This window comes from Lucilia sericata, unplaced genomic scaffold (genome assembly GCF_015586225.1).
Source record: "Lucilia sericata isolate MDLA Ls3-8-SP2 unplaced genomic scaffold, ASM1558622v1 Contig000549F_arrow, whole genome shotgun sequence".
Classification (NCBI taxonomy): Eukaryota; Metazoa; Arthropoda; class Insecta; order Diptera; family Calliphoridae; genus Lucilia; species Lucilia sericata.
In genome coordinates, this window is record NW_023994559.1 from 261,836 (window position 1) to 277,932 (window position 16,097).

Sequence of the window (16,097 nt, forward strand, 5' to 3'; positions counted from 1 at the left end):
TCGTCATAAAAATGACCTGTAACAGTACTTCTCTTTCTTACCTCAACTTTTACGCGCATTCCTTAACGCTGGTTTACGCAAGGTCATTTTTATACCCTCCACCACCATCAGTGGTGATAGAGGGTATATATAAGTTTGTCGTTCCGTGTGTAACACCAAGAAATATTCTTCTAAGACCCAACAAAGTATATATATTCTGGATCCTTATGAAATTCTGAGTCGATTTAGCTATGTCCGTCTGTCTGTGTAAAACACGCTCACGTTAAAACTAAGCAAAGGAAATCAACCAAATTCACCCAAAACATTTATTGTTATTCTAAGCAGTTTGGTATTGAAAATCAGCAAAATCGGTTTACAACGTAAAAAGTTATGAGTAAAAATTTCAGACTACTTCGAAAAAAATTACGTTTTTTTTCTAATTGTTTTGAAGTTTTCTCAGAAACTACTAAAGATATTTCGATGAATTTTGTCACACATTATTTTTTCAGGGCAGTGATCAATTGTGTTCAAAATCTTTACAATCGATCCAATATTTCCCATAGCTCCAATACAAAGTTATATATTCCCGGAAATTAGTTTATCGTTAATAACTCCCTCAAATATATCGGTATCAACACAAAATTTTGTACATGCAAATATAATATGAACAGAATCATACCATTAACGTAGATCTCAGTCGGTCCAAAACTGGTCATAGCTCCCATATAAGGTCCACTTCCGAAAATCACTTAAACGCATATATTTCATTGAATTATAAAGCTATCGGGATAAAATTCGACACAAATATGTTCTGTATACATACAAATCATTCTAACAAATTTTTTACGGATCGGTCCATTTTTGGTCATAGCTCCCATATAAGGCCCACTTCCGAAAATCACTTAAAAACACATATTTCATTGTCAAATAAAGTTATCGTAATAAAATTCGACTTAAATATATTTTGTCTAAATATGAATAACTCTACTAATTTTTTTTCCGCATGGGCCCATAATTGGTCATAGCTCTCATATAAGGTCCACTTCCGAAAATCACTTAAACGCATATATTTTATTGAATTCTAAAACTATCGAGATAAAATTCGACTTGAATATGTTTTGTGTACATTCAAATCATTCCACTAAATTTTTTATGGATCGGTCCATTATTGGTCATAGCTCCCATATAAGGCACACTTCCGAATATCGCTTAAAAGCTCATATCTCATTATCAAATAAAGCTATCTTGATAAAATTCGACACAAATATATTTTGTCTTTATATGAGTCACTCTACGAAATTTTTTCCGGATAGGCTCATAATTGGTCATAGCTCCAATATAAGGACCACTTCCGAAAATCACTTAAACGCATATATTTCATTAAATTCTAAGGGTCTTATTCATAAACTTTTATCAAAGGTTTATAAATCAAATTTTCATACAAAATTTGTACTATAAACCTTTGATAAATGTTTATGAATAAGGCAGTAAAGCTATAAGGATAAAATTCGACACAAATATGTTTTGTGTTCATATAAATCATTCTACCACTTTTTTCCTGGATCGGTCCATTATTGGCCATAGCTCCGATATAAGTCCCACTTCTAAAAATCACTTAAAGGCACATATTTCATTGTCAAATAAAGTTATCTTGGTAAAATTCGACACAAATATGTTTTGTCTTTATATGAATCACTCTACGAATTTTTATTAGGATAGGCTCCCATAGAGGGTCCACTTTGAATAATAAAGCTATCGGGATAAACATGAATATGTTTTGTGAGCATATAAATCATTCTACCAAATTTTTTCCGGATTGGTCCATATATGGTAATATCTTCTATATAAGGTCCACTTCAAGAAAATCACTTAAACGCACATATTTCATTATCAAATAAAGATATCTTGATTTCTGTAAGGTCATAGCTCCTATACATATTAGAGTTCTGCATCGAATAACTTATCTCATCGGTCGATAATTGGTCACAACTCCCATGTAAGGACCATTTCCGAAAATTACTCAAATGCACATTGAAAATCAAAGTTATCGGGATAAAATTCGACACAAATGTGTATATTGTATTTATATATATATTCTTTTTTTCCGGATCGGTCCATAAGTTGTCTTAGTTCTCATAAAAAATAAAATTCAAAATGAGTATGTTCTGACTACAGATAAATCATTCTGTTAACATGTTTTTGAACTGGCCTATTAATATAAATATTTCTGGACCTAATTAAAATTAGTTTGGCATTTGCATAAATGTTAATACCCTCAATACGGAAACAAAAATTTTGCCAAGTTTTCTAAAGATTAGATAATTAAATGGGTTTTAATAAAAAGTAGCTTGCTGGTGGAGGGTATTTAAGATTCGGCATAGCCGAATATAGCACTCTAACTTGTTTAAATTTGTCATCGATTACATTAAAATCTTAATTAACGTTCGGAAAAATTGTATCTCTGGAAAACATTACAGTTGGAATCTTCAAAATTATTAAGAAGATTTTTTATTTATATTGCTTTTAGGGTAGCAAAGAACACTGGGTATAGGGAGTAGTTTATATTATTAAGATTTATTTTATTTTCAGCTTTCAAAAAACATATGGTTTTTGTTTACGTATTTAAAGCAATGATGCACACTTTATAGCAATAAAAGCGACGCACTTTCCAAAATCGCACATCAAATTTTTCGCATGAAAAACCCATACTTTTTCGCAACTTTAAACAGAGTACCTGGCTATATACAAAAATGTTACTGTCAAATATTTTTCCGATCGGTCCATAATTGGTCATAGCTGCCATACAAGGTCCCTTCCCGAAAATCACTGCTCTTATATACAGAAATGTTACTGTGAAATTTCTTTTCGATCGGTCCATAATTGGTCAAAGCTCCCGTAGAGAAAATCACTTAAACGCACAATATTCATTACCAAAGAATGATACAGATACAGAATTTAGCCACAATTTTGCCTTTATATACATTAATGTTACTATAGAATACCCAACAAAGTATATATATTCTGGGTCCTTATGAAATTCTGAGTCGATTTAGCTTTGTCCGTCCGTCCGTCTGTCTGTGTAAAACACGCTCACATTAAAACGAAGCAATGGAAAGTAACGAAATTCAGCAAAAATATTCACTATTATCCGGTACAGTTTGGTATTGAAAATGAGCAAAATCGGTTCACATCGGGAAAAGTTATGAATCAAAATTTAAAACAACTCCGAAAAAATAAGCATTTTTTATACATTCTGATGTAATTTTCTCGAAAACTATGCAAGATAATTTCATGAAAGTCATCATACATTTGTTTCTACACAAGATCCTGATTTCTGCTGAAAATTGCCAGAATTGGTCCATAATTTCATATACCTCCCATACAAAAGTACATATTCCCGAAAAATTAGTTTTTTGTTAATAACTTCCGTCAGAATGTTGATATCTTCACAAAATTTTACAACTTAAAATCTTATGTCAATAGAATTCATTGAGTGAAAACAATTTCTGGATGAATCCAGAATTCGACATAGCTCTCATACAAGGTCCCCTCTCAAAAATCACTTAAACGCGCATAACTCATTACTAAATTAAGATATCCATACAAATTAAGATTCCATAATTGGTCATAGCTCCCATACAAGGTCCCTTCCCGAAAATCACTTAAACGCGCATAACTCATTACTAAATTAAGATATCTATATAAAATTTGGTACAAGTATTGCTCTCACACACAGAAATATTGCTATGAAATTGTTTTCCGATCGGTCCATAATTGGTCATAGCTTCCATACAAGGACCCTTCCCGAAAATCACTCAAACGCGCATAATTCATTACTAAATTAAGATATCCATATAAAATTTGGTACAAGTATTGCTCATATGCACAGAAATATTACTATGAAATTTTTTTCCGATCGGTCATAGCTCCCATACAAGGTCCCCTCCCGAAAATCACTTAAACGCACATAACTCATTACTAAATTGAAATATCCATATAAAGTTAAGTACAAGTCTCTCACATACAGAAATATTACTGTGAAATTTTTTTCCGATCGGTCCATAATTGGCCATAGCTCCCATACAAGGTCCTTTCCCGAAAATCACTTAAACGCGCATAACTCATTACTAAATTAAGATATCCATATCAAATTTGGTACAGGTATTGCTCATATGCACAGAAATATTACTGTGAAATTTTTTCCGATCGGTCCATCCTTGGTCATAGAATTTTGAAATTTTGTATTTATATCCATAATTGGTCATAGCTCCCATACAAGGTCTTAAGCGCCCATTACTCATTACCAAATAAAGCTATTGATACAAAATTTGCCACAAATATTAGTTTGGTATACAAAAATTCTATTTCAAGATTTTTTTTTAGATCGGTCCATAACATGGGTGCGGTCGGTCCTATGCAAGATTCCCTTCAGAAAATCACTTGTACACACATTACTTATTACTAAATTACGATATAGATACAAAATTTGACTGAAATATAGCTTTTATGTACAGAACTTTAGCTTAAAGAAGTTTTTACGATCGGTCTATAATTGGTCATATCTCCCATACTAGGTCCCGCCCCTAAAGCACTTTAACCGTATTATCAATCATTATCAATTTGTGTAGAACAAAATTATATATATGTACAGTAGTTTTCCGATTTAACGACCATTCAATTCTACGAACATCGCATTTAACGAACAAGCTAATTTTTCCTATTGACTACCTTAAATAACGAATGAAACTTGTTTTTTGTACTCTGTTTAACGAACTAATAAAAATATTATTATTTAAATGAAGATAAAATGACATTTATCAAAAATAACAAATAACCTAAGTTGTAGCGGTGCTTTTATACCCAAAACTGTAACACGTTCTGGGTTCTTATTAAATTTTAGTTCGATGTAGCTATGTCCGTCCGTCCTTCAGATAATGACTTTAACGCTCATTACTCGCTTAACAATACGATTAAATTCGATTCAAACATGTTCTATACTAACCGAAATCTCTAACAAATTTTATGGGAATCGGTCCATAATTGACCTTACCCTCCATATCAGGCCCCTTAAGAAAATTACTTCAACGCTCATTACTCGCTTAAAAATACGAGTATAGCGATGAACTTCGAGAAATAGCTTTAACGCTCATGACTGAATTAAAAATACAGCGATGAAATTCGACACAAATATGGTTTGAAGGTGGGTATAAAAGATCCGGAACTTTGTGTTTTGTGCTATTTTTATAAAAAAAAAGAATTAATTTTTATAAAATACCTATTTTTAATTATTTTCCTACCAAAAACCCATGTTTTAGTTAGTACTGCATATAACGAACTTTTCAATTTTACGAACAGGCCTGACAACATATGGGTTCGTTAAATCGGAAAACTACTGTATTTTCAAAATCCTTAAATCTTTCACACACATGCATATATGCACATTATTAAATATCGTTAAAGCATATTTTAGGGCGCTATAAAAATATAAAAGAAAATGTAATGTTCAATAAATTTTGGAATTGGAACAGATTTAAGCTGTTTAAATCTTGGGGTTTTTCTATTAGTGGTGATAGAGGGTATATATAACTTTGTCATTCCGTGTGTAACACCAAGAAATATTCATTTGAGACTCAACAAAGTATATTTATTCTGGGTCGTTATGAAATTTTGAGTCGATTTATCTATGTCCGTCTGTCCGTCCGTCTGTCTGTCTGTGTAAAACACGCTCACGTAAAAACGAAGTGAAATAAAGTATTAGAATTAGGCCAGAATATTCCATATTGTCCTAGACAGTTTGTTATTGAAAATGAGCAAAATCGGTTTACATCGCGAAAAGTTATGAATCAAAATTTAAAGCAACTCCGAAAAATATAAGCATTTTTTACACATTCTGATGTAATTTTCACTAAAACTATGCTATATAATTCCATGAAAATCATCATAAATTTGTTTTTATAAGAGAGCTTTTTTCCTGTTGAAAATTGCCGGAATCGGTCCACAATTTCTTATACCTCCCATTCGAAATTACATATTCCCGGAAAATGAGTTTATTGTCAATAACTCCCCTCAGATCCCTCAGAATGTCGATATCTTAACAAAATTTTACAGATTAAAATTCTATGTCAATAGAATTCATATAGAGAAAACATTTTCTAGATCGGTCCATAATTGAACATGGCTCCCATACAACGTCCTCTCCGGAAAATTACTTAAACGCGCATAACTTATTACTAAATTTGGTACAAGTATTTCTCTTATGTACAGAAATATTACTGTGAAATTTTCTTCCGATCGGTCCATAATTGGTCATAGCTCCCATACAAGGTCCTCCCCCGAAAATAACTTAAACTCACATAACTCATTACTTAATTAAGATATCCATATAAAATTTGGTACAAGTATTGCTCTTATATACAGAAAAGTTACTCTGAAATTGTTTTCTCATCGGTTCATAATTGGTCATAGCTCCCATACAAGGTCCCCTGCAGAAAAACACTAAATGGCGCACAACTCATTACCAAATAGTGATATCCATAAAAAAATTTTTCGTAAATACTATTTTTGTACACAGAAATATTATTTCAACATTTTTTCACGATCGGTTCATATTTGGTCATTCGGTTCCCTCCCGAAAATCACTTAAACACACATTACTTATTACTAAATTACGATATAGATACAAAATTTGACTGAAATATAGCCTTTATATACAGAAATGTTACTTAAAGATTTTTTACGATCGGTCCATAATTGGTCATATCTCCCATAGTAGGTCCTGCACCGAAAATTTTAATTTCCTTAAATCTTTCACACAAATTATTAAATATCGCTAAAGCATATCCTAGGGCGCTTTAAAAATATAAAAGAAAATGGCCTTTGTAATGTTCAATAAATCATGCAATTGTTACAGATTTAATCTGTTTAAATCTTGGGGTTTTTCTATTTAAGACATGAGGAATCTTATTTCTACAAATATTTGATCAATTAAAAAAGTATTAATATGAAAGTAGCTGGTGGAGGGTATTTAAGATTCGGTTCAGCCGAATATAGCACTCTAACTTGTTGAAATTAATAAATTGCCCCGAAGACTTTTGCCCTTACACCAGGGGGACTACAATTCAAAGTACGGTGTGACCATTAAATTAATGGTGTGACAATTTAAATTAAATTGAACAGTTCTTTAAATCTACTGCATATGGAAAAAATAAAACAAATAATTTGAAAGCGTCCTTAGTTCCCTACCAGTGATTGAAAGTTCTGATTTCAAAAAAAGTTTCTTAAATTTCTCAAAAAAAGTTTCTTAAATTTTCTACAAATTAGACAAAGTTTTCTAATTTAAGCTCATTTTCAATATCTAAATTTTTAAGGGACTTTTTGGTCCAAAAACTGACTTTAAGGTTTAAAAAAGGCAAAAAATATAGTAACTATTTTATCGTTATTAGCTAAATTTTGATATCTATTTCCAAAAAAAAAGTCATTACAGATAGAAAAATATTCTCTTTACTTTTCGAAGAAACCCGGGCAACAGCGGGGACATGCAGCTAGTTTTTATATATATAGATATGTGATTTTCTTATATGACAGATATGACCAATTATGGAGCTATGACCAATTATGGACCGATCCGAAAAATATTTTTGCAGGGTGATAAATGTATATACAAAACATATTTATGTTGAATATTATTCCAATTTCCGACCTGGAAAATATTTCGCAGGGTCTTTATATATACTTGAAACACATTCATTACGAATTTTATACCGATATTTTCATTCAGTTATGAAATATGTATGTATGTGCGTATACGTGGTTATCGGAAATGGGCCTTATATTGGAGCTATGCCCAATTATGGACCAATACAGATCTACGTTGGTAATATGATTTCTGTTCATATTATATATATGTTAATGTGCAAAATTTCGTGGTGATACCGATATTTTTGCCGAAGTTATCAACGATAAATCTATTTCCGAAAATATGTACCTTTGTATGGGGGCTATGAGAAATTTTGGCTAATTTCATTTACTTAGTTTTAACGTGAGCGTGTTTGAGGCAGACAGACGGACATAGCTAAATCGACTCAGAATTTCATAAGAACCCAGAATATATATATGTACTTTGTTGGGTCTCAGATGAATATTTCTTGGTGTTACACACGGAATGACAAAGGTACATATATATATGCTCCATCACCACTGATGGTGGTGGAGGGTATAATAACTAAGAGAACCCTAAGTGAAAACCTATTTATTAAGAGAACTTTATGTTAAATACACATCACGCACAGAACCAAAAATTTACCTAAATACTTCAAAATGGGTTGTAAATATGACGAAATTTTGTTATACAGCCAACTAAAATTTTATTCCAGCTACAGTTTTATTCGTTAATTTTTTGTATTTTAGTAAATAGTTAATATGAATAAATTTCTTCATATTTACTAATATCGTTGCGTTGTTTAGGGGTGGTAAATATGAAGAAATTTTAGTTAAATTAACTAATATAATTATAATATATAATAATTTGAATATATTTTTTTGTTGTTTTTGAAGAAATTTCTTCAATTTAACTAATGAATTTTGTTCTCATTAATAATATTTTTATTTATAATGAAAAATTGTTCTTAAATTATAAACAGTAAAGTATTTTTATACCCTCCACCACCATGAGTGATGATAGAGGGTATATTCATGGACCTTATGAAATTCTGAGTCGATCTAGCTATGTCCGTCTATCTGTCTGTATAAAACATTCTCACGTTAACACGAAGCGACAAAAATTAACGAAATTCACCCAAAATATTTATTATTTCCTAGGCAGTTTGGTATTGAAAATAAGCAAAATCGGTTCACATCGGGAAAATTTATGAATCAAAATTTAAAACAACTCCGAAAAAAATAAGCATTTTTTACATTCTGATATATTTTCACGAAAACTATACAATATAATTGCATGAAAATTATCATTCATACCTTTCTACACGAGAGCTTGACTACTGCTTAAAAATGCATAGGTCCCTACTAAATTAAGATATCCATATAAAATTTGGTTCAAGTATTGCTCTTGTATACAGAATTTTTTTCCGATCGGGCCATAATTGGTCATAGCTCCCATACAACGTCCCCTCCCGTAAATTACTTAAACGCACATAACTCATTACAAAATTCAGATATCCATATAAAATTTAGTGCAAGTATTGCTCTTATATACAGAAATGTTACTGTGAAATTTTTTTCTGATCGGTCCTTAATTGGCCATGGCTTCCATACAAGGTTTCCTCTCGAAAATCACTTAAACGCACATAACTCATTATCAAATAGTGATATCCATTAAAAATTTTCTCATAAATATTATTTTTGTACACAGAAATGTTATTTAAAATTTTTTCACGATCGGTTCATATTTGTTCATAGCTCCCATACAAGGTTCCCTGCCGAAAATCAGTTAAACGCACATAACTCATTACTAAATATTGATATCGATATATTCAGTACAAATATTTTTTTCACGGTCGGTCCATATTTGGTCATAGCTCCCATACAAGGTCACCTCCAGAAAATAACTTGAAGATACAAAATTTAGCCAACATTTTTTCTTTATATACATTAATGTTACATAATTGGTCATAGCTTCCATACAAGGTACTATTACGCAAATCTCTTAAACGCACAATACTGATTACCAAATAAAGATATTGATACAAAATTTTGCACAAATATTAGTTTTGTATACAAAAATTATATTTTAAGATTTTTTCACTATCGGTTCATAATAAGGGTGCGATTGGTCCCATACAATGTTCCCTTCCGAAAATCACTTAAACACACAATACTTATTACCAAAGTACGATATAGATACAAAATTTGACTGAAATATAGACTTTATATACAGAAATTGGTCATATCTCCCATACTAGGTCCTGACCCGAAAATTTTAATTTCCTTAAATCTTTCACAAAATTATTAAATATCGCTAAATCATATCTTAAGGCGCTTTAAAAATATTAAAGAAAAAGAAATTTGTAATGTTCAACAAATCTTGCAATTGTAACAGATTTAAGCTGTTTAAATCTTGGGGTTTTTCTATTTAAGACATGAGAAAACTTATTTCTACAAATATTTTATCAATTAAAAAAGTATTAATATAAAAGTAGCTGGTGGAGGGTATTTAAGATTCGGCTCAGCCGAATATACCACTCTAACTTGTTATTTCTGTACATTCTGGTACAATCCCGATAAAATTTTGTGAATATATTTATATAATATTTATTGGTGCTGAATTTCATCGCGATATTTGTGTTTATAAGTTAATTTTGGACATTCAAGTAATTTTTCTGAAGGGGACTTTGTATGTGGGCTAGGGTCAAATGAGGCCCGATCTCTATGAAATTTGGAAAGGTCATCAAGGCTTGTATAAAACTTAGTTTTGCCGCTTTTTATCGATATACATGTATATTTAACATAATTATGAGCTCAGAAGCTCATTTCGGGGAATTCTGTTGTATGGGGTCTAAGTGAAATTATGGACGGATTTTAACCATTTTCAATAGACTTCCCTGGGCCAAAAAAGCGTGTGTGCCAAATTTCATCTAATTATCTTGAAAATTGTGACCTGTACCTTGCGCACAGGGTTTACATGGACATCCGGCCAGCCAGACTGACGGACGGAAGGACATAACTTAATCAACTCAGGAAACGATTCTAAGCCGATTGGTATACTTTAAGGTGAAAATAGGACGAATATTTTTGTATGTTACAAACATCAGCACAAACCCAATATACCCTCCTCACTAAAGTAGTGTAGGGTATAACAAGTACACCATGGGTATATTTTGAAAATTATTTATTTTAAATAAAGAAACTTTTAGGCTGAATTTTACCTTAATTCCAATGTATTTAAGCAATTTTTTGATGAAAAACTACATTTCTAGAAGAGGCTTTATATGGGAGTTAGGATCAAATATAGGCCGATCCACAACAAATTGGGAAGAGGGATGTAATTATACCCTACACCACTTTAGTGGGGAGGGTATATTGGGTTTGTGCTGATGTTTGTAACAGACAAAAATATTCGTCCTATACTCACCTTAAAGTATACCAATCGGCTTAGAGTCGATTAAGCTATGTCCGTCCGTCTGGCTGGCTGTCCATGTAAACAGGTCGCAATTTTCAAGATAATTGGATGAAATTAGGCACACACGAATTTTGGCCCAAGGACGAAGCCTGTTGAAAATTGTTAAAATCGGTCCATTATTTCACCTAGCCCCCCGAAAGGGGCTTCTGAGCTCATAATTATGCTAAATATACCTGTAAATTGATAAAAAGCCGCACAACTAAGTTTTATACAAGCCTTGATGACTTTGCCAAATTTCATAGAGATCGGGCCTCATTTGACCCTAGCTCCCATACAAAGTCCCCTTCAGAAAATTACTTGAATGTCCAAAATTAACTTATAAACACAAATATCGCGATGAAATTCAGCACAATAAAATATTATGTAAATATAAATATATTTACAAAATTTTATCAGGCTTGGTCCATATTTGCCCCTAGCTCCCCCATAAAGCCTCTTTCAGAAAATTAGTTTTTCATCCATAAATTGCTTAAATGTATCGGAACAAGGTAATAGAAGATAAATGCTTTATTATGAAAAATAAATCACATTTAATATTCATAACTGGTGTAGGGTATCATATGGTCGGTCACGCCCTACTATACGTACTTCATTGTTTTTTTTTTTTTGAAATTAATAAATGTATGTGTTTTTGTGGGAACCACTCACGGCACTTATTATACCCTCCACCACCATCAGTGGTGATAGAGGGTAACTTTGTCATTCTGTGTGTAACACCAAGAAATATTCATCTGAGACCCAACAAAGTATACAAAATTTCATATACCTCCCATACAAAAGTACATATTCCCGGAAAATGAGTTTATTGTTAATAACTTCCGTCAGAATGTTGATAACTTCACAAAATTTAGCAAGTTAAAATCTTATGAGAATAGAATTCACTCAGAATTCACATAATTGGACATAGATTCCATACAAGGTCTCTCCCGAAAATCACTTAAACACGCATAACTCATTACTAAATTAAGATATCCATATAAAATTTGGTACAAGTATTGTTCTTATATACAGAAATGTTACTGTGAAATTCTTTTCCGATCGGTTCGTAATTGGTCATAGCTCCCATACAAGGTCCCCTCCCTCACTTACACGCACATAACTCATTACTAAATATTGATATCGATAGCACAAATATTGCAAAAATTTGTTCACGATCGGTCCATATTTGGTCATAGCTCCCATACAACGTCACCTCCAGAAAATCAATTTTATGCATATTCATTACCAAATAATGATACAGATACAGAATTTAGCTAACATTTTGTCTTTATATACATTAATGTTACTGTGGAATTTTTTACGATCGGACCATAATTGGTCATAGCTCCATACAAGGTCCTTCTACGAAAATCTCTTAAACGCACATTACTCATTACCAAATATAGCTATTGATACAAAATTTTGTACAAATATTCGTTTTGTATACAAAAATTATATTTTAAGATTTTTTCACGATCGGTTCATAATATGGGTGCGATCGGTCCCATACAAGGTTCCCTTCAAAAAATCAGTTAAACATACATTACTTATTACCAAATTACGATATAGATAAAAAATTTGACTGAAATATAGCCTTTATATACACAAATGGTACTTAAAGATTTTTTTTGCGATCGGTTCATAATTGGTCGTATATCGCATACTAGGTCCTGACCCGAAAATTTTAATTTCCTTAAATCTTTCACACAAATTAAATATCGCTAAATCATATCTTAAGGCGCTTTAAAAATATAAAACAAAATGGAGTTTGTAATGTTCAATAAATCTTGCAATTGTAACAGATTTAAGCCGTTTAAATCTTGGAGTTTTTCTATTTAAGACATGAGAAAACTTATTTCTACAAATATTTGATCAATTAAAAAAATATTAATATAAAAGTAGCTGGTGGAGGGTATTTAAGAATATAGCACTTTAACTTGTTTTTAATTTTGAATGTCTTTTTCTTGTTTGTATGAATGTTTGTTTAATTGTTTATATAAATGTTTGTGAATTTGTTTTATTTAAAATTCTTTTATATTTATATGTTTGTCTTTTTTGGTTTTAAATGTTTTTTTAAAGTTTTAGTTTGTTTTTTATGGCCGCTGGCGTTCGGTTGTAGTCGAAGACTGACTTCTTCTTCTTCCTTAGCCGCGAAAGTACGGTTGGAACCGTACTTACATCGCCGCTGAATATGTGGCCGATGCGGCTTAGTCGAGGTCGATCAAGTCGTTGCCAGATCGATCCTCGACATCACGCCCCTCTTGCACTGGTGCAATGTTTAATGCCCCCGACAATTGGCCCATAGCTGCAACGATCCGTTGTACCAATTCCTGGGTATTTTGGGTAACTGCAACAGATTGACGACGGCGTGGTTGGGGACGACGACGTTGTACCAGCTGACGGCGACGTTAAGGTTGTTGCTGACGGCGACGTGACGATTGCATCTGCTGGCGAGGTAGTGATCGACGACGTTGTTGTTGTTGACGACGTTGCGGTTGGTGTTGACGTTGTTGTGGTTGTTGTTGACGTCGTTGTAGTTGTTGTTGAAGACGTTGTCGTTGCTGTGGTTGTTGACGCTGTCGTTGGGACCGCTCAGGATGCAACATGGTGTGGTGCAAATCTCCACACTCCTGGCAGGCTTCCATTGGAATACATCCTCCGACTAGATGCGTGCGGGCGAAACAGACATATTGTCTTTGTTTTACCGTCATCTTCTTAAACTGCCTGCAGTAGCGAAAAGGGTGGTAGCGGAAACAGACCAGGCACATTTCATATTCGGGAACTGATCCATCTGCAAAAGGAAAAAGAGAGAAAAACACGTTAGAGTGCTATATTCGGCAGAACCGAATCTTAAATACCCTCCACCAGCTACTTTTATATTAATACTTTTTTATACCCTCCACCACCATCAGTTGTGATAGAGGTAGTGTTTATAAACCGGTTAACCGGTTAACCGAAGAACCGGTTTTTATTGCATATTTCGGTTTTTCGCAAACCGGTTTTTTTAAAACATTGGTTTTCGGTTAACCGGGTTATCCGGTTTTTAAGTCTCGGTTAACCGATTTCAAAAAAATCTAATTTTTAGTACAAAATTGTATGTTTTCTTTGATTTTTTATTGTGATTTTTAAAAATTTTGGATAGTTGAGATTGTTAAACAAATGTTAGGAAATGTTAAACATATACTATGCATATAAAATGGAGATTTACAATTTCAGACAATCAGGAAATTAGTAAAAAGTTGGCATTTAAACCAATAAAAAATTAAGTATTTAAACAAATTCCAACCATTATATGAAGAAATTTGTTACTTATTAAGACGAATAAATAACGTTGATTATAAAATGCACTTCCTTGTTTACTGCGTGAGTATAATAAAAATCGAGAAGTTGTCAAACGTTCTCAAAACGGATTTTATTTATCGAAACATAAGGGTAATTGTCGCTGTCCTAGAATTTATGCTTCTGGGGTTTTTCACAAACTGTAATGGCGCTTAGGTTGATTATCAGGAAGTAAGTAAGGACACCTGTCAATATTCCTAAGTGTCATTCACAGTAATTTGAACAACCACAGGCGTAGCGAGCGGAGGGTGGTCACAATTAAAGCAGTGGCTCAATGTCTATGTCGAGACAGTCGTCGTCTACTTCCGTTCCCGATGAATCGTCGCGAGCCTGAACTCTATTTATACTAGTGTTGGACATAAAATTTTTTATTGATATAGATGCATTATATATTCAAAGGTCAATTTATTCCTCCTATGGCAACTTCCATATACCTGACGAATCAATAATAACTTCAGATCTGTATAAGTTTGCTTTCTTATTATGAGGGTATATAACTTTGTCATTCCGTATGTAACACCAAGAAATATTCATCTGAAACCCAACAAAGTATACATATTCTTGGACCTTATGAAATTCTGAGTCGATCTAGCTATGTCCGTCTGTCCGTCCGTCTGTCTATCTGTCTGTCTGTATAAAACATTCTCACGTTAATACGAAACAACAAAAATTCACGAAATTCACCCAAAATATTTACTATTGTCCTAGGCAGTTTGGTATTGAAAATGAGCAAAATCGGTTCACATCGGGAAAAGTTATGAATCAAAATTTAAAACAACAAGTTTATTGTTAATAACTTCCGTCAGAATATTGATATCTTCACAAAATTTTACAAGTTAAAATCTTATGAGAATAGAATTAATTCAAAGAAAAAATTTTCAGGATTGGTCTATAATTGGACATAGCTCCCATACAAGGTCCTCTCCCGAAAATCACTTAAACGCACATAACTCATTACTTAATTAAGATATCCATATAAAATTTGGTACAAGTAGTGTTCTTATATACAGAAATGTTACTGTGAAATTGTTTTCCCATCGGTCCTTAATTGGTCATAGCTCCCATACAACTCATTACTAAATTAATATATCGATATAAAATTTGGTACAAGTATTACTCTTATATACAGAAATGTTACTGTGAAATTTTTTTCCGATCGGTCCATATTTAGTCATAGCTCCCATACAAGGGACCCTTCCGAAAATTACTTAAACGCACATAACTCATTACTAAATATTGATATCGATAGCACAAATATCGCTCTTATATACTTACATAAATCACACCATAAAATTTGTTCACGATCGATCCATATTTGGCCATAGCTCCCATACAAGGTCACCTCCAGAAAATCAATTGTATGCACAATATTCATTACCGAATAATGATATAGATAGAGAATTTAGCCAACCACTTTAGTGGGGAGCGTATATTGGGTTTGTGCTGATGTTTGTAACATACAAAAATATTCGCCCTATACCCACTTTTAAGTATACCAATCGGCTTAGAATCGTTTTCTGAGTCAATTAAGCTATGTCCGTCTGTCCGTCCGTCTGGCTGGCTGTCCATGTAAACTTTGTGCGTAAGGTACAGGTCGCAATTTTCAAGATAATTGGATGAAATTTGGCACACACGCTTGTTTTGGCCCATGGTTAAAATCGGTCTA

At 32.6% G+C, this 16,097-nt stretch overlaps 1 protein-coding gene across 1 annotated transcript; it reads right to left on the bottom strand.

Annotated features, from left to right (window-relative positions):
• Window positions 1–13,146: 13,146 nt before the first annotated feature.
• Window positions 13,147–15,735, bottom strand: LOC119606052 (general transcriptional corepressor trfA-like). Its single transcript, XM_037959426.1, has 2 exons — window positions 15,707–15,735; window positions 13,147–13,883 (listed from the first exon to the last, which is right to left on the bottom strand). Exon 2 carries the CDS (start codon window positions 13,858–13,860, stop codon window positions 13,501–13,503), a length of 360 nt encoding a protein of 119 aa, XP_037815354.1. The 5' UTR covers window positions 13,861–13,883; window positions 15,707–15,735; the 3' UTR covers window positions 13,147–13,500.
• Window positions 15,736–16,097: the final 362 nt, after the last annotated feature.

Coding starts and splice junctions, on each gene's coding strand:
- LOC119606052 (XM_037959426.1), bottom strand. CDS start 13,860: ATGTGCCTGGTCTGTTTCCGCTACCACCCTTTTCGCTACTGCAGGCAG.